We start from the raw sequence: 16,003 nt of genomic DNA on the forward strand, positions 1-16,003 counted from the left end.
TTGACTCTACACTGCCTCCACCCCCGCACCCCCTCCTCCCCCCACCCCCCACCCCCAACCCCCACTCCGTTCTCTTCCCCACTGGGCCCCTCCCTCTCCCCAGCAAATGAACAGGGAGAAACTACTTGGATATAGAGTATATGTTGAAATTGCTGAATGAGGCAATACTTCCTACAGGTTAAGAGAGGGAGTGTGTGCACTTTGACTTTGAGCTGTTTTTAAATAAAAAGCTACTTCTTCTACGCCTTTTTGCTGGGGGGAATCTGAAGCTGTAACAAAGTTGTGTCACAATAAAGGGTTACCTGAACTTACCGCCAGGTTCAGACTCTCATTGAAGGCTTTGAGCTTCAAATGGTTTTTGTTTTAAACCTGTTGATTTCTTTCAGCCTCCTGCACGAAGTTTCCAATGTCGTGTATCAGATGGAGCAGTGAATGAGTAGCTAGTATCGTTGGAAATTGCAAATATTTCAGGAGTGCAGGTACTGTGTCGTTTTATCGGCATTGTAAAGTTTACTGGCAGCACCAGGAGGTGTGGGCTGTGTTAATTAGAAATGATGTGGAGTTGCTGGTGTTGGACTGAGGTGGATAAAGTTAAAATCTGCACAACTCCAGGTTATAGTCCCAACAGATTTATTTGGAAGTGCTAGCTTTTGAAGCGCTGCTCCTTCATCGGGTAGCTGTTGAGCAGGATCATAAGACATAGAATTTATGGCCAAACATTACAGTGTCATGCAGTTGATAAGATTTCCTGAACCAGTCCAGTTGCAGTTCAGTCTTTCATCTTTTAGAATGGGTTGTAGGTTTCGGTTCATTAACATGTATATCCCAGAACTACTTTTAACTCACATTCTCCCGATGACTTAAGGTTTTATAAAATTAGGTGACATCTCAGCTCAGACAATGCAAGAAAGGTGTGAGGTTCAAGTCTGTCTGTCTGTTCTATTTCCAAAGTAGGAATTTATAAAATATTACATAGATTGACTGCCTGCAGATTGTGTTTTGCTCAAATAGCACAATGTATCTGCAAATGCAAATTCACTGCATAGGTTTGTGTGTGTGTGTGTGCGCATGAGAGAGACAGTGTGTGTGTTTGCATGTGCATGCTTGATAAAGTGTGTCGATGCAATGGAGTATAAGCCTGTGAGAAGGTGTGTGCATGGATTTGAGTGTGGGAGGTGTATGTGTGTGAGAGAGGGTCTGCGTGACTGGGTGTGTATGTGTGCATGTGGGAGTGAGAGACAGTGTTAAGTGTCGTGAAGGTCCCGGTTGAGACCGTCCTCATGAGTTCCAAACTTGCCTATCGGCCTCTGCTTGGCCAGTAGAAACAATTAATCAGTTACTGGGTGGCATGGTGGCTCGGTGGTTAGCAGTGCTGCCTCGCAGCACCAGGGATCCGGGTTCGATTCCCACCTTGGGCAACTGTCTATGTGGAGTTGGCACATTCTCCCCAATGCTTGCACGGGTTTCCTCCGGGTGCTCCAGTTTCCTCCCACAATCCAAAAGGTGTGCAGGTCAGGTGAATTGGCCATGCTAAATTCCACATAGTGTTGGGTGCATTAGTCAGGGGTAAATATAGGGAGGGGAATTGGTCTGGGTGGATTACTCTTTGGAAGGTCAGTGTGGACATTTTGGGCCAAAGGGCCAGTTTCCATACTGTAGGGAATCAAATCTAATCTACACATACACACATTGGAGCGGGCAGGGTGAGACTTGTCTTTCACTTTGCAGAAGGTGGGAGGTTCTGGATGCTGTGATTCAGGGTAAACACACGCTGGAAGACCTTTGGCTCAGAGAGATGGAGTTGGAAGCCAGGCTGCAGACATGTCACGGGGAAAGTTAACCAGACACTTTATTCCAGAAGATGGTCATTCCCCTCTGGACAGAGCCTTCTGATTAGGTCATTGGACAGGGTCAGAAGGGTGAGAGTGTGAATCACACAGGTAAAGGGGATCTGAGATTGGGCAGCGGGGAGGAGCTAACTGGCTGAGTGGTGGGAGGGGGGGCGCTGGGGGTAAGGGGCAGAATATTGACAGGTGATTGTCGTCTTTCTCTGCAGTTAGCAGCAGGAGGCCAGATGGCATCAGTGTCTGTCTGGTACCAGGTTCAGGAACCGACGTGCTCAGGACAGGATAAGTGGGAAAGGGAGGCTGCAGTGGGTGTGGTCCACAAATCTCAGGAGGGGAGAGCTTCTGCTGAGGGCGCATGAGAAGTCAGAAGCTATGAAAACAAATCAGAACATCAAAGCTCTGGGTGGCATGGTGGCTCAGTCGTTAGTACTGCTGCCTCACAGTGCTGGGTTTGATTCCAGCCTCAGGTGACTTTGGTACATTGTCCCCCTTGTGTCTACGTGGGTTTCCTTCAGGTGCTCCAGTTTCCTCCCATAGTCCAAAGATCTGCAGTTTAGGGTTGATCAGCTGTGCTGAAGTGTCCAGGGATATGCATTTTCGGGTGCGTAGGGTATGGTAAGTGGGTTGGTCTGGTGGGATGCTGTTTGGAAGGTCAGTGTGAGGTGAATGGGCTGAATAGCCTGCAGGGATTATGTGATTCTACTGCTTTAGCCATTTGTATATTGAGAAATGATTACTGTGGTCCTGGGAAAGGTGACATCATTTATAATGTCACTGTCCTCTGTCCATTCTCTTTCTGTCCCCCTGTCCATTTTCTCTCTCTTGACACCCACCCTCAGCTCCTCCCCCCCCCCCCCCCCCCAACCATTCTCTTACCCCACCACCTATTATTTCTCATGCCCCCATCCCTCTTTGATCGCTGTATCAAGCCCTTCTAAGAAGAGAGAGACAGATGGTGATGACTCTACCTGGCAGATGGGGGTGCACAAGAAATGGCTGATCTTTAACATTGAGAATAGCTACTCAGAAACAACATTAAAGCATGTTCAATTCTATTTTTAAAAAAGCTGCAGGCATCTTACTGAAACTTGCGTTGAAAAATGTGCAGTCTGGCCACAGTTGAGGACAGGCTGTAAGGGGTGAGTTGCCCATTCTAATATTGTCAAATTGGTTCAGACTATGAAGAAATAGAGTCATGGAGCATGGAATGAAACAGTTTGGTCTGTGCCGACCAGATATCCTAAATTAATCTACTCCTATTTGCCAACACTTGGCCCAAACCCTTTAAACCTTCCTATTCGTACACCCATCCAGATGCCTTTTAAAAGTTGTAATTGTTCCAGCCTCCACTCCGGCAGCTCATTCAATACATTTGCCATCCTCTGCGTGAAACAAGTTACCCCTTAGGTCCCTTTTAAACCTTTCCCCAATCACCCAAAACTAATGTCCTCTAGTTCTGGCATTTCTTGAGATAAATTAAATGTCTCACGTTTTTTCTCATCCTTTGGTCCCTCATCTTTCCCCACTCAACCTAAACCTATGCCCTCCAGTTTGTGACTCCCCTAACCAAGGGAAAAGATGTACAAAAGTTGAGCAGCCAGCCAAAATGCAAAAGGAATACAATGTCGAGCCACAGGGGGGAAAAAAATTGTGGTTCAACTTTTTTTTTCCTCCAATTGGCATTTAGAACATAGAACAATACAGCACAGAACAGGCCCTTCGGCCCACGATGTTGTGCCGAACATTTGTCCTAGCTTAAGCACCCATCCATGTACCTATCCAATTGCCGCTTAAAGGTCACCAAAGATTCTGACTCTGCCACTCCCACAGGCAGCGCATTCCATGCCCCCACCACTCTCTGGGTAAAGAACCCACACCTGACATCTCCCCTAACATCTCCCCTATACCTTCCACCCTTCACCTTAAATTTATGTCCCTTGTAACACTCTGTTGCACCCGGAGAAAAAGTTTCTGACTGTCTACTCTATCTATTCCTCTGATCATCTTATAAACCTCTATCAAGTCACCCCTCATCCTTCGCCGTTCCAACGAGAAAAGGCCTAGCACTCTCAACCTATCCTCGTACGACCTATTCTCCATTCCAGGCAACATCCTGGTAAATCTCCTCTGCACCCTCTCCAAAGCTTCCACATCTTCCCTAAAGTGAGGCGACCAGAACTGCACACAGTACTCCAAATGTGGCCTAACCAAAGTCCTGTACAGTTGCAACATCACTTCACGACTCTTGAATTCAGTCCCTCTGCTAATGAACGCTAATACACCATAGGCCTTCTTACAAGCTCTATCCACCTGAGTGGCAACTTTCAAAGATCTATGAACATAGATCCCAAGATCCCTCTGTTCCTCCAACTCCACTAAGAACCCTACCGTTAACCCTGTATTCCGCATTCTTATTTGTTTTTCCAAAATGGACAACCTCACACTTGGCAGGGTTGAACTCCATCTGCCACTCCTCAGCCCAGTTCTGCATCATATCTAAGTCTCTTTGCAGCCGACAACAGCCCTCCTCACTATCCACAACTCCACCAATCTTCGTATCATCTGCAAATTTACTGACCCACCCTTCGACTCCCTCATCCAAGTCATTAATAAAAATTACAAACAGCAGAGGACCCAGAACTGATCCCTGCGGAACTCCACTTGTAACTGGGCTCCAGGCTGAATATTTGCCATCTACCACCACTCTCTGACTTCGACCGGTTAGCCAGTTTTCTATCCAATTGGCCAAATTTCCCTCTATCCCATGCCTCCTGACTTTCCGCATAAGCCTACCATGGGGAACCTTATCAAATGCCTTACTAAAATCCATGTATACTACATCCACTGCTCTACCCTCATCCACATGCTTGGTCACCTCCTCAAAGAATTCATTAAGACTTGTAAGGCAAGACCTACCCTTCACAAATCCGTGCTGGCTGTCCCTAATCAAGCAGTGTCTTTCCAGATACTCAAATCCTATCCCTCAGTACCCTTTGCATTACTTTGCCTACCACTGAAGTAAGACTAACTGGCCTGTAATTCCCGGGGTTATCCCTATTCCCTTTTTTGAACAGGGCACAACATTCGCCACTCTCCAGTCCCCTCGTACCACCCCCATTGACAGTGAAGACGAAAAGATAATTGCCAATGGTACTGCAATTTCCTCTCTTGCTTCCCACATAATCCTCGGATATATCCCGTCAGGCCCCGGGGGACTTGTCTATCCTCAAGTTGTTCAAAATGTCCAACACATCTTCCTTCCTAACAAGTATCTCCTCTAGCTTACCAGTCTGTTTCACACTCTCCTCTTCAACAATATGGTCCCTCTCGTTCGTAAATACTGAAGAAAAGTACTCATTCAAGACATATCCTATCTCTTCCGACTCAATACACAGTCTCCCACTACTGTCCTTGATCGGACCTACCCTCGTTCTCGTCATTCTCATGTTTCTCACATACGCTTAAAATGCCTTTGGGTTATCCTTGATCCTATCCGCCAAAGATTTTTCATGCCCTCTCTTAGCTCTCCTAATCCCTTTCTTCAGGTCCCTTCTGGCTATCCTGTATCCCTCCACTGCTTTGTCTGAACCCTGTTTCCTCAACCTTATGTAAGCCTCCTTCTTCCTCTTTACAAGACATTCAACCTCCCTCGTCAACCAAGGTTCCCTCACACGACCATCTCTTTCCTGCCTGACAGGTACATACATATCAAGGACACGTCGTATCTGTTCCTTGAAAAAGTTCCACATTTCCACGACATCCTTCCCTGACAGCCTATGCTCCCAACTTATGCTCCTCAGATCCTGTCTTACAGCATCATAATTACCCTTCCCCCAATTGTAAAACCTACCCTGTTGCACGCACCTATCTCTCTCCATAACCAAGGTGAAAGTCACAGAATTGTGGTCACCATCACCAAAATGTTCACCCACTAACAAGCCCATCACTTGTCCCGGTTCATTACTGAGTACCAAATGCAATATGGTCTCCCCTCTGGTCGGACAATCTACATACTAGTTAGAAAAGCTTCCTGGACACACTGCGCAAACACCACCCCATCCAATCTATTTGATCTGAAGAGCTCCCAATCAATATTTGGGAAGTGGAAATCGCCCATGACTACTACCCTGTGGCTTCTGCACCTTTCCAAAATCTGTTTCCCAATCTGTTTCTCCACATCTCTGCTGCTATTGGGGGGCCTATAGTAAACACCCAACAAGGTGACTGCATCTTTCCTATTTCTAACTTCAGCCCATACTACCTCCAAAGGCAGATCCCCCTCAAAATGCCTTTCTGCAGCCGTTATACCATTTCTAATTAGCAACGCCACCCCCCCCTCCTTTTTTTTACCACCCTCCCTAATCTTACTGAAACATCTGCAACCAGGAACCCCCAATAATCATTCCTGTCCCTCTTCTATCCACGTTTCCGTGATGGTCACAACATCGTAGTTCCAGGTACCGATCCATGCCTTAAGTTCACCCACCTTATTTCTGATACTCCTTGTGCTGAAGTATACGCATTTGAACCCATCTCTGTGTCCGCAAGTATTCCCTGTCTGTGCTACCTTCTTCACAGCCTCCCTACATTCTTGGACATCCTGACAAACAGCTAGCCTACTTGCTGGACTACAAGTCCGGATCCCACCCCCCTGCCAAATTAGTTTAAACCCCCCCCCCCCCCTCCGAAGAGTGCTAGCAAACATACCCCCCAGGATTTTGGTGCCCTTCTGGTTCAGGTGCGAACCGTCCTGCTTGTACAGATCCCACCTTCCCCAGACTGCAGTCCAATTGGACACTTCAAATCTGTCAGTAATGTAGGCATCTCTGAAGAGCATAATGCGCATGCCCCTCGGTGTCAGCAAAAGACCGAGCATGCTCCTGGTTGTACACACAAACGACTCATGACCTACTTTTGATGTACCAATAGGGAACTCGGGAGGACCGGAAGGTGTCTTGTCCTCCTGCCAATCAGAGCACCGCTATTGCCTGAATGCGGAAGTTGGATAATGAGCTTCTGAAGTTGCTGCTGCTGCTGCTCTTGTCTCTCTGAATGAAGATTGAGCTTTACCCCAAACTGCAACTTTCTTCCTCTGTCCAACAACTGTGAGTACAGCACTCTCTTTTCTCGCCACCTATTCCACTTTTTTTTCCATTCTGGCGTTCAATTGTTGACTTGCAACAACTGAAAGGAAAGGGAGTGAATTCAGGGAGGGGACAGAGTGTAGCAATATTGGCCGAGAGTGTGGTGCTGGAAAAGCATAGCAGGTCAGGCAGCGTCCGAGGAGCAAGAAAATCGACGTTTTCCTGCTCCTCAGATGCTGCCTGACCTGTGTGCTTTTCCAGCACCACACTCTCGACCTAATCTCCGGCATCTGCAGTACTCACTTTTTTTGTCTAGAAATGTTGGTACAGATTTGTGTCTCAATTGGCAAACACATGGCAAATGCATTACCACAATGTGATAATATAGCCTTTGCTGTGAGAAAGCAGAAAGGAGGTGCATTGTTTTAATGGTGACATGTTGGGATATAGAGAAAGTGAGGAGTGCAGATGCTGGAGATCAGAGTTGGCAAGTGTGACTCTGGAAAAGAACAGCGGGTCACACAGCATCCGAGGACCAGGAGAGTTGACGTTTTGGACACGAGCCGTTCATCAGGAACGTTATGTGGATGTACAGAGGTTTCAGTGTCTTTCTACAGCAGTCAATACCCGTTGTCAGACAGGTGCACTAAGCAGTCAGCAGGGCAAGAGGAATTGAGTTCAGAAGTAGGGTGGGGCCTTCCCGCGGTTAGGGGGTCATTGAATATATTCAAGGCTGAGTTCATCTGATTTTTGAACAACAATGAAGTGGATGGTTATGAGGGAACAGAAAAAATGGTTTTAAGAACAGTTACAGAATCATACAGCACACAAACAGATACTTGATTTCATGCTGACTACATTCATAAACTAAACTAGTCCTACCTTGTTTGGCCTATATATCTCTGAACCTTTCCTATTCATAAGAGCAGAAATTAAGCCATTCAGCCCACTGGGTCTGCCCACACCATTCAATCGCGACTGATAAGTGTCTCAGCCCCATTCTCCTGTTTTCTCCCTGTAACCCTCGATCCCCTTGATACTCAAGAACTGTTTCTGTCTCAGTGTTAACTATCCTCAGTTACCTGGCCTCCACAGCCTTCTGTGGCAATGAATTCCATCAGTTCACCACTCTCTGGCTAAAGAAATTTCTCCTAATCTCGGTTCTGAAAGGTCTTCCCTTTACTCTAAGGCTGTGCCCTCGGCTGCTAGTCTCTCCTTCCAATGGAAACATCTTCCCAACATCAACTCGTCTAGGCCATTGAGTATTCTGTTTGTTTCAATTAGATTCCCCTGAGTGTGACCCTGTTAATCAGCATGAACCAGACCCTTCAGGATGAGGTACAGCAGGGATTAGGTTCAATAAAGTGAGAATGGAGGGAGTGTGTGGGATAGAGATTTTGTACTTCCAGGGAATAAGAATTACAGAGAGTTTGCTATAAATTAGAATTGATTGGATGGGGCAATGGGCCAGGGAGTGGCAGATGGAGATTAATTTAGGGAAAAGTGATGTTTGCATTATGGTAAGGCAATCCAGGCAGGACAGTTAAGGGAGTGTTTCAGAACAAAGAGACCTTGGAGTGCAGGTTCATTGTTCCTTGAAAGTGCCGTCTCAGGTAGCCAGAACAGTGAAGAAGGCATTTTGTATGCTTTCCTTTATTAGTCAGAGCATTGAGTATCGGAGTTGGGAGGTCATGTTGTGGCTGTACAGGACATCGGTTAGGCCACTTTTAAAATACTGCATTCAGTTCTGGTCTCCCTGCTACAGGAAGGATGGTGTGAAACTTTGAAAGGGGTCAGAAAAGACTTGAAAGGCTGTTGCCAGAGTTGGAGGGTTTGATCGACAGAGAGAGGCTGAATCGGTCAGGGATACTTTGCTGGAGCATCGGATGTTCAGGGGTGACCTTATAAATATTTATAAGGGGCATGGATAGGGTGAATGCAAAACTAGAGAGCAAATGTTTGCGGGGAGAGGGGAATGATTTAAAAGGGACATGAAGGGCAACTTGTTTCACGCGGAAGGTGGTGCATGTATTGAATGAGCTGTCACAGGAAGGGGTGGAGCCTGATACAATGACAGCATTTAAAAGGCATTTGGATGGGTACAAAAATAGGAAGCATTTAGAGGGATATGGGCCAAATGCTGGTAAATGGGACTAGATTAAGTTAGGATATCTGGGCGGCACATATGAGTTGGACTGAAGGGTCTGTTTCTGTGCTGTATGAGTGTCTGGGTCTTTGGTGAAACCAGAGTCATTGTGAAGACTGGACTTTCAGAGCAGCCTTCAAATATGTTTTGTCCTTACTGGGAGCAGAAGAAGTTACAATGAAATCTTTCATTTATGAGACAGCACCTGAGTCAGTGAGTACATCTGAGATTTTGTGGAAAGTGGGATTTCATTGCACTGTGGGGATGAAACCCTACCCTATCCAGTCATTTCTGCTGGTGGGTGAGACCAGACCTCAAGATTAGTTGGAGTAGATTTAGGATAGAGATGAGGAAGAACTGCTTTTCCCAGAGAATCGTGAATCTATGTAATTCTCTGCCCAGGGAAGCAGTAGAGGCAGCTTATTAAGTATATTCAGGACACAGTTAGATGGGTTTTTGCATGGTAAAGGTATTAAGGGTAGTTGGGACAATGCAGGGAGGAGAAGCTGAGACAATGGAGAGATCAGTCATGATCTAAATGAATGGTGAAGCAGGCTCGACGGGCCAAATGACCTACTCCTGCTTCTATTACTATGAAACTCTAACCCTGCACTTCCCATGGCTAACCCACCTAACCTGCACATCTCTGGACACTATGGGCAATTTAGCATGGCCAATCCAAATCCAGGCCAGTGAGCAATACAGTGATGTGAAAAATGAACATCCGAGAATGACAGAAAGACATGGAGAGTAAATGTCCCAGCAATCGAAACTGGATTCTAAAGATCACAAAAACTGAAACTAAAAATGGTATGTCTGAATGTGTGCTGCATTGCAGCAAAAGCGAATGAATTGACTGCACACGTTGAAGGGAACTCCTTCAATTAAAATATGGGACTCCTTACAGAGATATGGCTCCAGGATGACAAGGATTGGATCCTCAATATTGAGGAGCTGATCAAATGGAAAGCAAGATAAAGGTAGAGGGTTAGCACAGGTAATGAAAGCACTGATCACAGGGTAATCTGGTGTCAGCTCAGATTTCAGGTCCTAATTTCTCACTCCTCCTGGATTTCTGCTGACGCTTTGGACCCCCTTTTTTTTTTTACACCTTCTGGAACAATAAGTCAATCCAGACCCACAATCTCCCAGCCTGTTAACCATCCAGACACCGAGTGTAGTCATAGCAGGGAATAAAACAAGAAATATGAACCAAAATTAGAAATAAGTAGGTGCTTTTGCTTAATATTGTTCAATAGGACGTAAACCAGAAATACTATTCTCCCTGGATTCCTACAGTGCCTTATTTGAGGAATTCTCTCACCCTTACATCGAGCTATTAGTCCCCACTATGATTTACAACAATATTTATACCATCAGAAAAAAAAGTATCTGTTGTCAAATTGACATAGAGATATACAGCATGGAAACAGACTTTTTCTCTCTCTCATGCACACACATGCACAAGTCCATGGGGGTGAATTTGTGTTTGCAGAATGATATTTGCATATGCATTCTATTTTCCTCAAAAAATGCACAATCTGCAGGCAGTTAATACATGTAATAGTTTGTAAATTTCACATTGGAAATGGAACCAGTCTGACACTAGACTGGGATACAGACAGATTCTGACCTTACACCTTTAATGCATTGTTTGAGCTGAGGTGTCTCCTTTTGTTATAAAGTTATCCTGAGAAGGTGCCTTACAGGAAGTTCTGGGATTTACATATTAATGGGATCTGTAATCCATTGTAAAAGATGAAAGACTTAATGATCCAGGTTTGTTCAATATATCATTTCAATGCCAGGACACTGTAATGCTTTTCCAGAAATTCTGTGTCTTATGATCTTACACTCCACAGCCACCTGATGAAGGAGCAGCGCTCCAAATGCTAGTGCTTCCAAATAAACCCATTGGACGATAACCTGGTGTTGTGCGATTTTTAACTTTGTCCAGGTAAGGTTTGATTGGCCAGGTCAAATTACACATAGTGCCCAGGGATGTGCAGGTTAGGGTGGATTGGCGATGCTAAATTACCCACAGTGCCCAGGGATGTGCAGGTTAGATGTGTTAGTCAAGGGGTAAATGTAGAGCAATAGGAGTAGGGGAATGGATGTGGTGAGGTTGCCATTCGGAGGTTGGTGTGGACTTGTTAGAACAGTGAGGGTTCTGTGAAGAGAAGGGATTTTTGTTAACTGTTCAGGAAGAGGGGGGAGGGGGGGAAGCGGTGGGTGGAGTGCGGGGGGGGGGGAAGTAATTTGTTCACTTGTAGCAACTGGAGTGAACCCAGGGAGGGAGCAGACTCTGTAAACTCAGATATGTGTCTTAATTACCCAGGGAAGGAGGGTTGGAAGGATAGGGTGTTGCTGTTTTCCCTAGTGCATCAGAGTGTGAGGAGTAACCTGATAGACTTTTTTTAAAATCATGAGGGGCATGGATTGGGTAAATAGACGAGGTCTTTTCCTTGGGATGGGGAGTCCAGAACTCGAGGGTAATAGATTTAAGGTGAGGGCAGGGGGAGGGAGACTGCAAAGAGACCTAAGGGGCAACATTTTCACGCAGAGGATGGTGCATGTATGGAATGAGCTGCCAAAGGAAGTGGTGAAGGCTGGTACAATGACAACATTTAAAAGTCATCAGCATGAGTGTATGAAAAGGAAGGGTTCAAAGGGATATGGGCAAAGCGCTGGCAAATGGGACGAGATTAATTTTGGATATCTGGTTGGGCACAGAAGAATTTGACCGAAGTGTCTGTTTCTGTGTTGTACATCTCGATGACTGTGGCTTTCCACAAAAGTTTGTCATGTCTGTATGTTCATTTTCTCTCTGGTGGTGGTGTCAATGCCTTGATGTCTCATTTTGCTTTCCCCCCCACTTCCTGGGAATGTTAATCATTTTGTCTGGTTGTTCTTCAAGAACCTGCATTGCAGGTTCACCCTGAACTGACAGTTTTTTGCTTCCCAAAATCCGACCTGCACACTCTCAGCAATATCCCAGTGTAGTGAAAGATATTAAATTTCAGGTGGAGTTATCCAAAACTCAGAGATGTCAGTCTTGATGTTTTTGCTTTTCTGCCCCTATAAGACCCTGAATCAACATCTTCAGGAGAATGAGTTAGAGTGGAGGGCGGGAGAGAGAGAGTGTGGGATAGTGCTTTCAATTTTGTGGAATAACAACACAAACAAATTGCTTGTTCTGAATTTTTATTCTGGACTGACAGTAATGAATTTTGTCATCTCTTTTGACAGAGTGTTTGAAGATATGAAGACGGAAGTTTCAAAATCAACAGATGAAGACCTTATGCCCAAAATGTCGACTCTCCTGCTCCTCAGGTGCTGCCTGACTTGCTGTGCTTTTCCAGTGCCGCACTTTTCGATACTGACTCTCCAGTGTCTGCAGTCCTCACTTTAACGTCAATGTCTGACAGTCACTCAATCCATCGGGACCACAACCATTTTTGACTGATTCTGTGAGAAGGAGCAAAACGTTTTGGTTCCTGTTTCAGTCCGTTCTCGGCATCAGTGGGACTGGACGAGAGACCCTACTGTTGGAGTGCACGGAGTGTGGAGTCTGAAACAGTTATAAGGCCTGGGAAGAGGAATTCACAGAGGGGAGGAGCTCTACACGTGTTGTGTGCAGCTGAAGCTTTGGCCATGGAGAAACCAGAGGAATCCCGCCCCGTGGAGAAACCGTGGAAGTGTGGCGACTGTGGGAAAGGCTTCCGTTTCCCATCTGCTCTGGCGATTCATCGTCGCAGTCACACCGGGGAAAGGCCATTCCCCTGCAGAGAGTGTGGGAAGGCCTTCAGCAATTCCTCCGACCTGGTGAGGCACCGGCGGGTCCACACCAGGGAGAGGCCCTTCAGCTGCTCCGAGTGTGGGAAGGCCTTCAGCAATTGCTCTGACCTGTTGAGGCACCGGCGGGTCCACACAGGGGAGTGGCCCTTCAGGTGCTCCGCATGCGGGAAGGGCTTTACCCAGGCATCCACCCTGTTGGCCCACCGGCAGGTCCACACTGGGGAGAGGCTGTTCCTCTGCACCGAGTGCGGGAAGGGCTTCAGCAATTCCTTCGCCCTGCTGACCCACCAGCGGGTCCACACAGGGGAGAGGCCATTCCCCTGCACAAAGTGCAGGAAGGCCTTCAACAGTTCCTCCGACAGGCTGAAGCACCAGCGGGTCCACACGGGGGAGAGGCCCTTCAGCTGCCCAGAGTGCAGGAAGGGCTTTACCCAGGCCTCTGACCTGCTGAGGCACCAGCAGGTCCACACAGGGGAGAGACCGTTCACCTGCTCTCAGTGCGGGAAGAGCTTTAGCCGCTCCTCCCACCTGCGGAGGCACCAGAGAGTTCACATGCCATCGCAGGGGGTTTAAAGCAGCGACGGCTGAGTGCCTTTATCGACTGGACTATCAACCCAGTTCCAGGAGCTGCCAAGGCTGATGGCGGAATTGGAATTCGGTTAGATTCTGAACTCCAGATTTCTAACAACGAAACAATTGTCAGGGAGGGGAGGGGGAACCCCCATCTGATTCACTCACAACCTTTTATGGGAAGGAAACTGCTGATGTGGGAACGGATTCATTCACTCGGCCCAGTGCATCCTTTACCTGGACTGGCTTACACGTGACTTCAGACCCACAGCAGTCTGGTTGACTATTCTGCACTCCTTTTTCCCCCTCCTCCTCCCCTCCCCCCCCAACTCCAGCCGATGAGGGGGGAGAAACTTACTTGGAGACAAGGTATGGGTTTGAATTGGTGCATGAGGCAATACTTCTAGTTTATGGCTATACCAAGGATCCAATTACAAAAGGAAAACTCTGTGTTGACAAATAGTAAAGAAAGTGGGGGTGAGGGGGTGGGGGGAGAAGTGTGTGCGCTTTGACCTTGAGCTGTTTTTAAAAAAAAAAGATACTTTTTCTACACCTTTTTGCTGGGGGGATCTGAAGCTGTAACAAAGTTGGGTCGCAATAAAGGTTACCTGAACTTACTGCCAGGCTCAGACTCTCATTGAAAGCTTTGAGCTCCAAGAGGTTTTTGTTTTAAGCTGCTCATTTCTTTCAGCCTCCTGCGCTAAGTTTCCAATGTCATGTATCAGATGGAGCAGTGAATGAGTAGCTAGCATCATTAGAAATTGTAAAGTTTTTAGGAATGCACGTACTGCGTTGTTTTATCAGCATTGTAAAGTTTCTTGGGGGAAGTGTGGGCTGTGATCACTAGAAACATTGTGGAGGTGTCAGTGTTGGACTGATGTGCACAAAGGTGAAATCTCTCAACACCAGGTTATAGTCCAACAGGTTTATTTGGAAGCACTAGCTTTCAGAGCGCTGCAGTGGAGCAGGATCAGAAGACACATCTTTTATAGCAAAAGATCACAGTTTCATGCAACTGATAGAATATATTGAACAAACCTTGATTGCTGTTAAGTCTTCCATCTTTTAGAATGGGTTGCAGGTTTCTGTTCATTAATATGTAAATCCCAGAACTACTTGTAATTCAGGTTCTCAAGATGACTTCAGGTTTTATAAAAATAGGTGACATCTCAGCTCAGACAATGCATGAAAGGTGAGAGGTTTGGTCTGTCTGTATCGCAATCTTGAATCAGACTGGTTCTATTTCCAAAGTCTGAGTTGATAAAATATTGCATGGATTGATTGCCTTCATTAACTGCCTGCTGATTTTTCCACAAAAAGCACACATTGAATCTATCTGCAAATATAATACTGCAAACGCAAATTCGTCCCATGGACATGTATGTATGTGCGTGCATGAGAGAGTAGTGTGTGCGTGTGTGTTTTTGTATGAGCCTGTGAGGGTGTGTGCAGTGGTGGGTTTGTGTGTGTCTGAGAGAGACCATGTGTGTGAGAGAGAGTGTAGAGTGTAGTGGGGTCACCCAAGGTTATCCTCATGGGTATGAACTTGGCCATCAACCTCTGCTCAGCCACTGGAAACAGTTAAGCAGTGACACAACACACATCGGAGAGGACAGAGTGGCACTTGTCTCGCAGAAGGTGGGAGGCTCTGGATGCTATCATCCAGGGTAAACACACGCTGGAGGACCTTCGGCTCAGATAGATTCAGCTGGAAGCCAGGCTGCAGACACTGTGGTGGTAGGTGGGTGGGGGGGGGATCTTAACCGGACACTTTATTCTGGGAGACGGTCATTCCCCTCAGGACAGCCTTCTGATTGGGTCAGGGATTGTCTCCGTTCTCTGCAGTTGCCAGCTGGAGGCCAGATGATATTGGTGTCTGCCTGGTGCCAGGATTCAGGAACCGATAAGAGGGAGAGAGAATGGATGGTGATGACTCTACCTGGGAAATGGCTTATTTTTAAAATTAAGAATAGCTAAAATGATATATTCAGAAACATTATTAAAGCATGTTTAATTTTATAAAAAAGCTGCAGACATCTTTTGAAACTCTCATTGAAATATGCGCAGTTAGGCCACAGTTGAGGACAGGCTGTAATGGGTGAATGTCGTATTCCTAGTCTTGTAAAATTGGATCAGACTATGTCGAAAAAGAATCATAGAATTGTAGAGCACAGAAACAAAGCCTTTGGTCCCGACCGACCAGATATCCTAAATTAACCTAGTCTCATTTGCCAGCACTTTGCCCATATCCCTGTAAACCTTCCCGTTCATGTCCCCATCCAGATACCTTATAAATGTTGTAATTGTACCACTTCCTCTGGCAGCTCATTCAATTTACGCACCAGTCTCTGCATGAAACAAGTTGCCCCATAGGACACTTTTAAGTTTTCCCCCCTCACCCTAAAACTAATGTTTTCTACTTCTGGACCTCCCCAGCCCAGGGGAAATACCTTGTCTATTTACATTATCTATGCCCCTCATGATTTTATAAACCTCTAAGGTTACCCCCTCAGCCTCCAATACTCCAGGGAAAAGAGCCCCAGCCTTTTCAGCGTCTC

General features: G+C 46.3%; 1 protein-coding gene across 2 annotated transcripts; it reads left to right on the forward strand.

Moving 5' to 3' along the window:
* The first annotated feature begins 205 nt into the window (after positions 1-205).
* On the forward strand, positions 206-14,133 carry LOC148142940 (uncharacterized). 2 transcript variants are annotated; one of them, XM_087973911.1, is made up of 5 exons: positions 206-479; positions 2,915-2,986; positions 6,777-6,952; positions 10,940-11,034; positions 12,327-14,133. In XM_087973911.1, the coding sequence occupies exon 5, from the start codon at positions 12,732-12,734 to the stop codon at positions 13,446-13,448; it is 717 nt and encodes a 238-aa protein (XP_087830037.1). In that variant the 5' UTR covers positions 206-479; positions 2,915-2,986; positions 6,777-6,952; positions 10,940-11,034; positions 12,327-12,731; the 3' UTR covers positions 13,449-14,133. The 2 variants fall into 2 exon arrangements, with proteins under 2 accessions (XP_087830037.1, XP_087830038.1); XM_087973912.1 differs by lacking the exon at positions 10,940-11,034.
* The last annotated feature ends 1,870 nt before the right edge of the window (positions 14,134-16,003 follow it).

Source organism: Chiloscyllium plagiosum, unplaced genomic scaffold (genome assembly GCF_037043375.1).
Source record: "Chiloscyllium plagiosum isolate Xiang-an unplaced genomic scaffold, Cpla_swu_hap1 HiC_scaffold_27, whole genome shotgun sequence".
In the NCBI taxonomy this organism is placed as follows: domain Eukaryota; kingdom Metazoa; phylum Chordata; class Chondrichthyes; order Orectolobiformes; family Hemiscylliidae; genus Chiloscyllium; species Chiloscyllium plagiosum.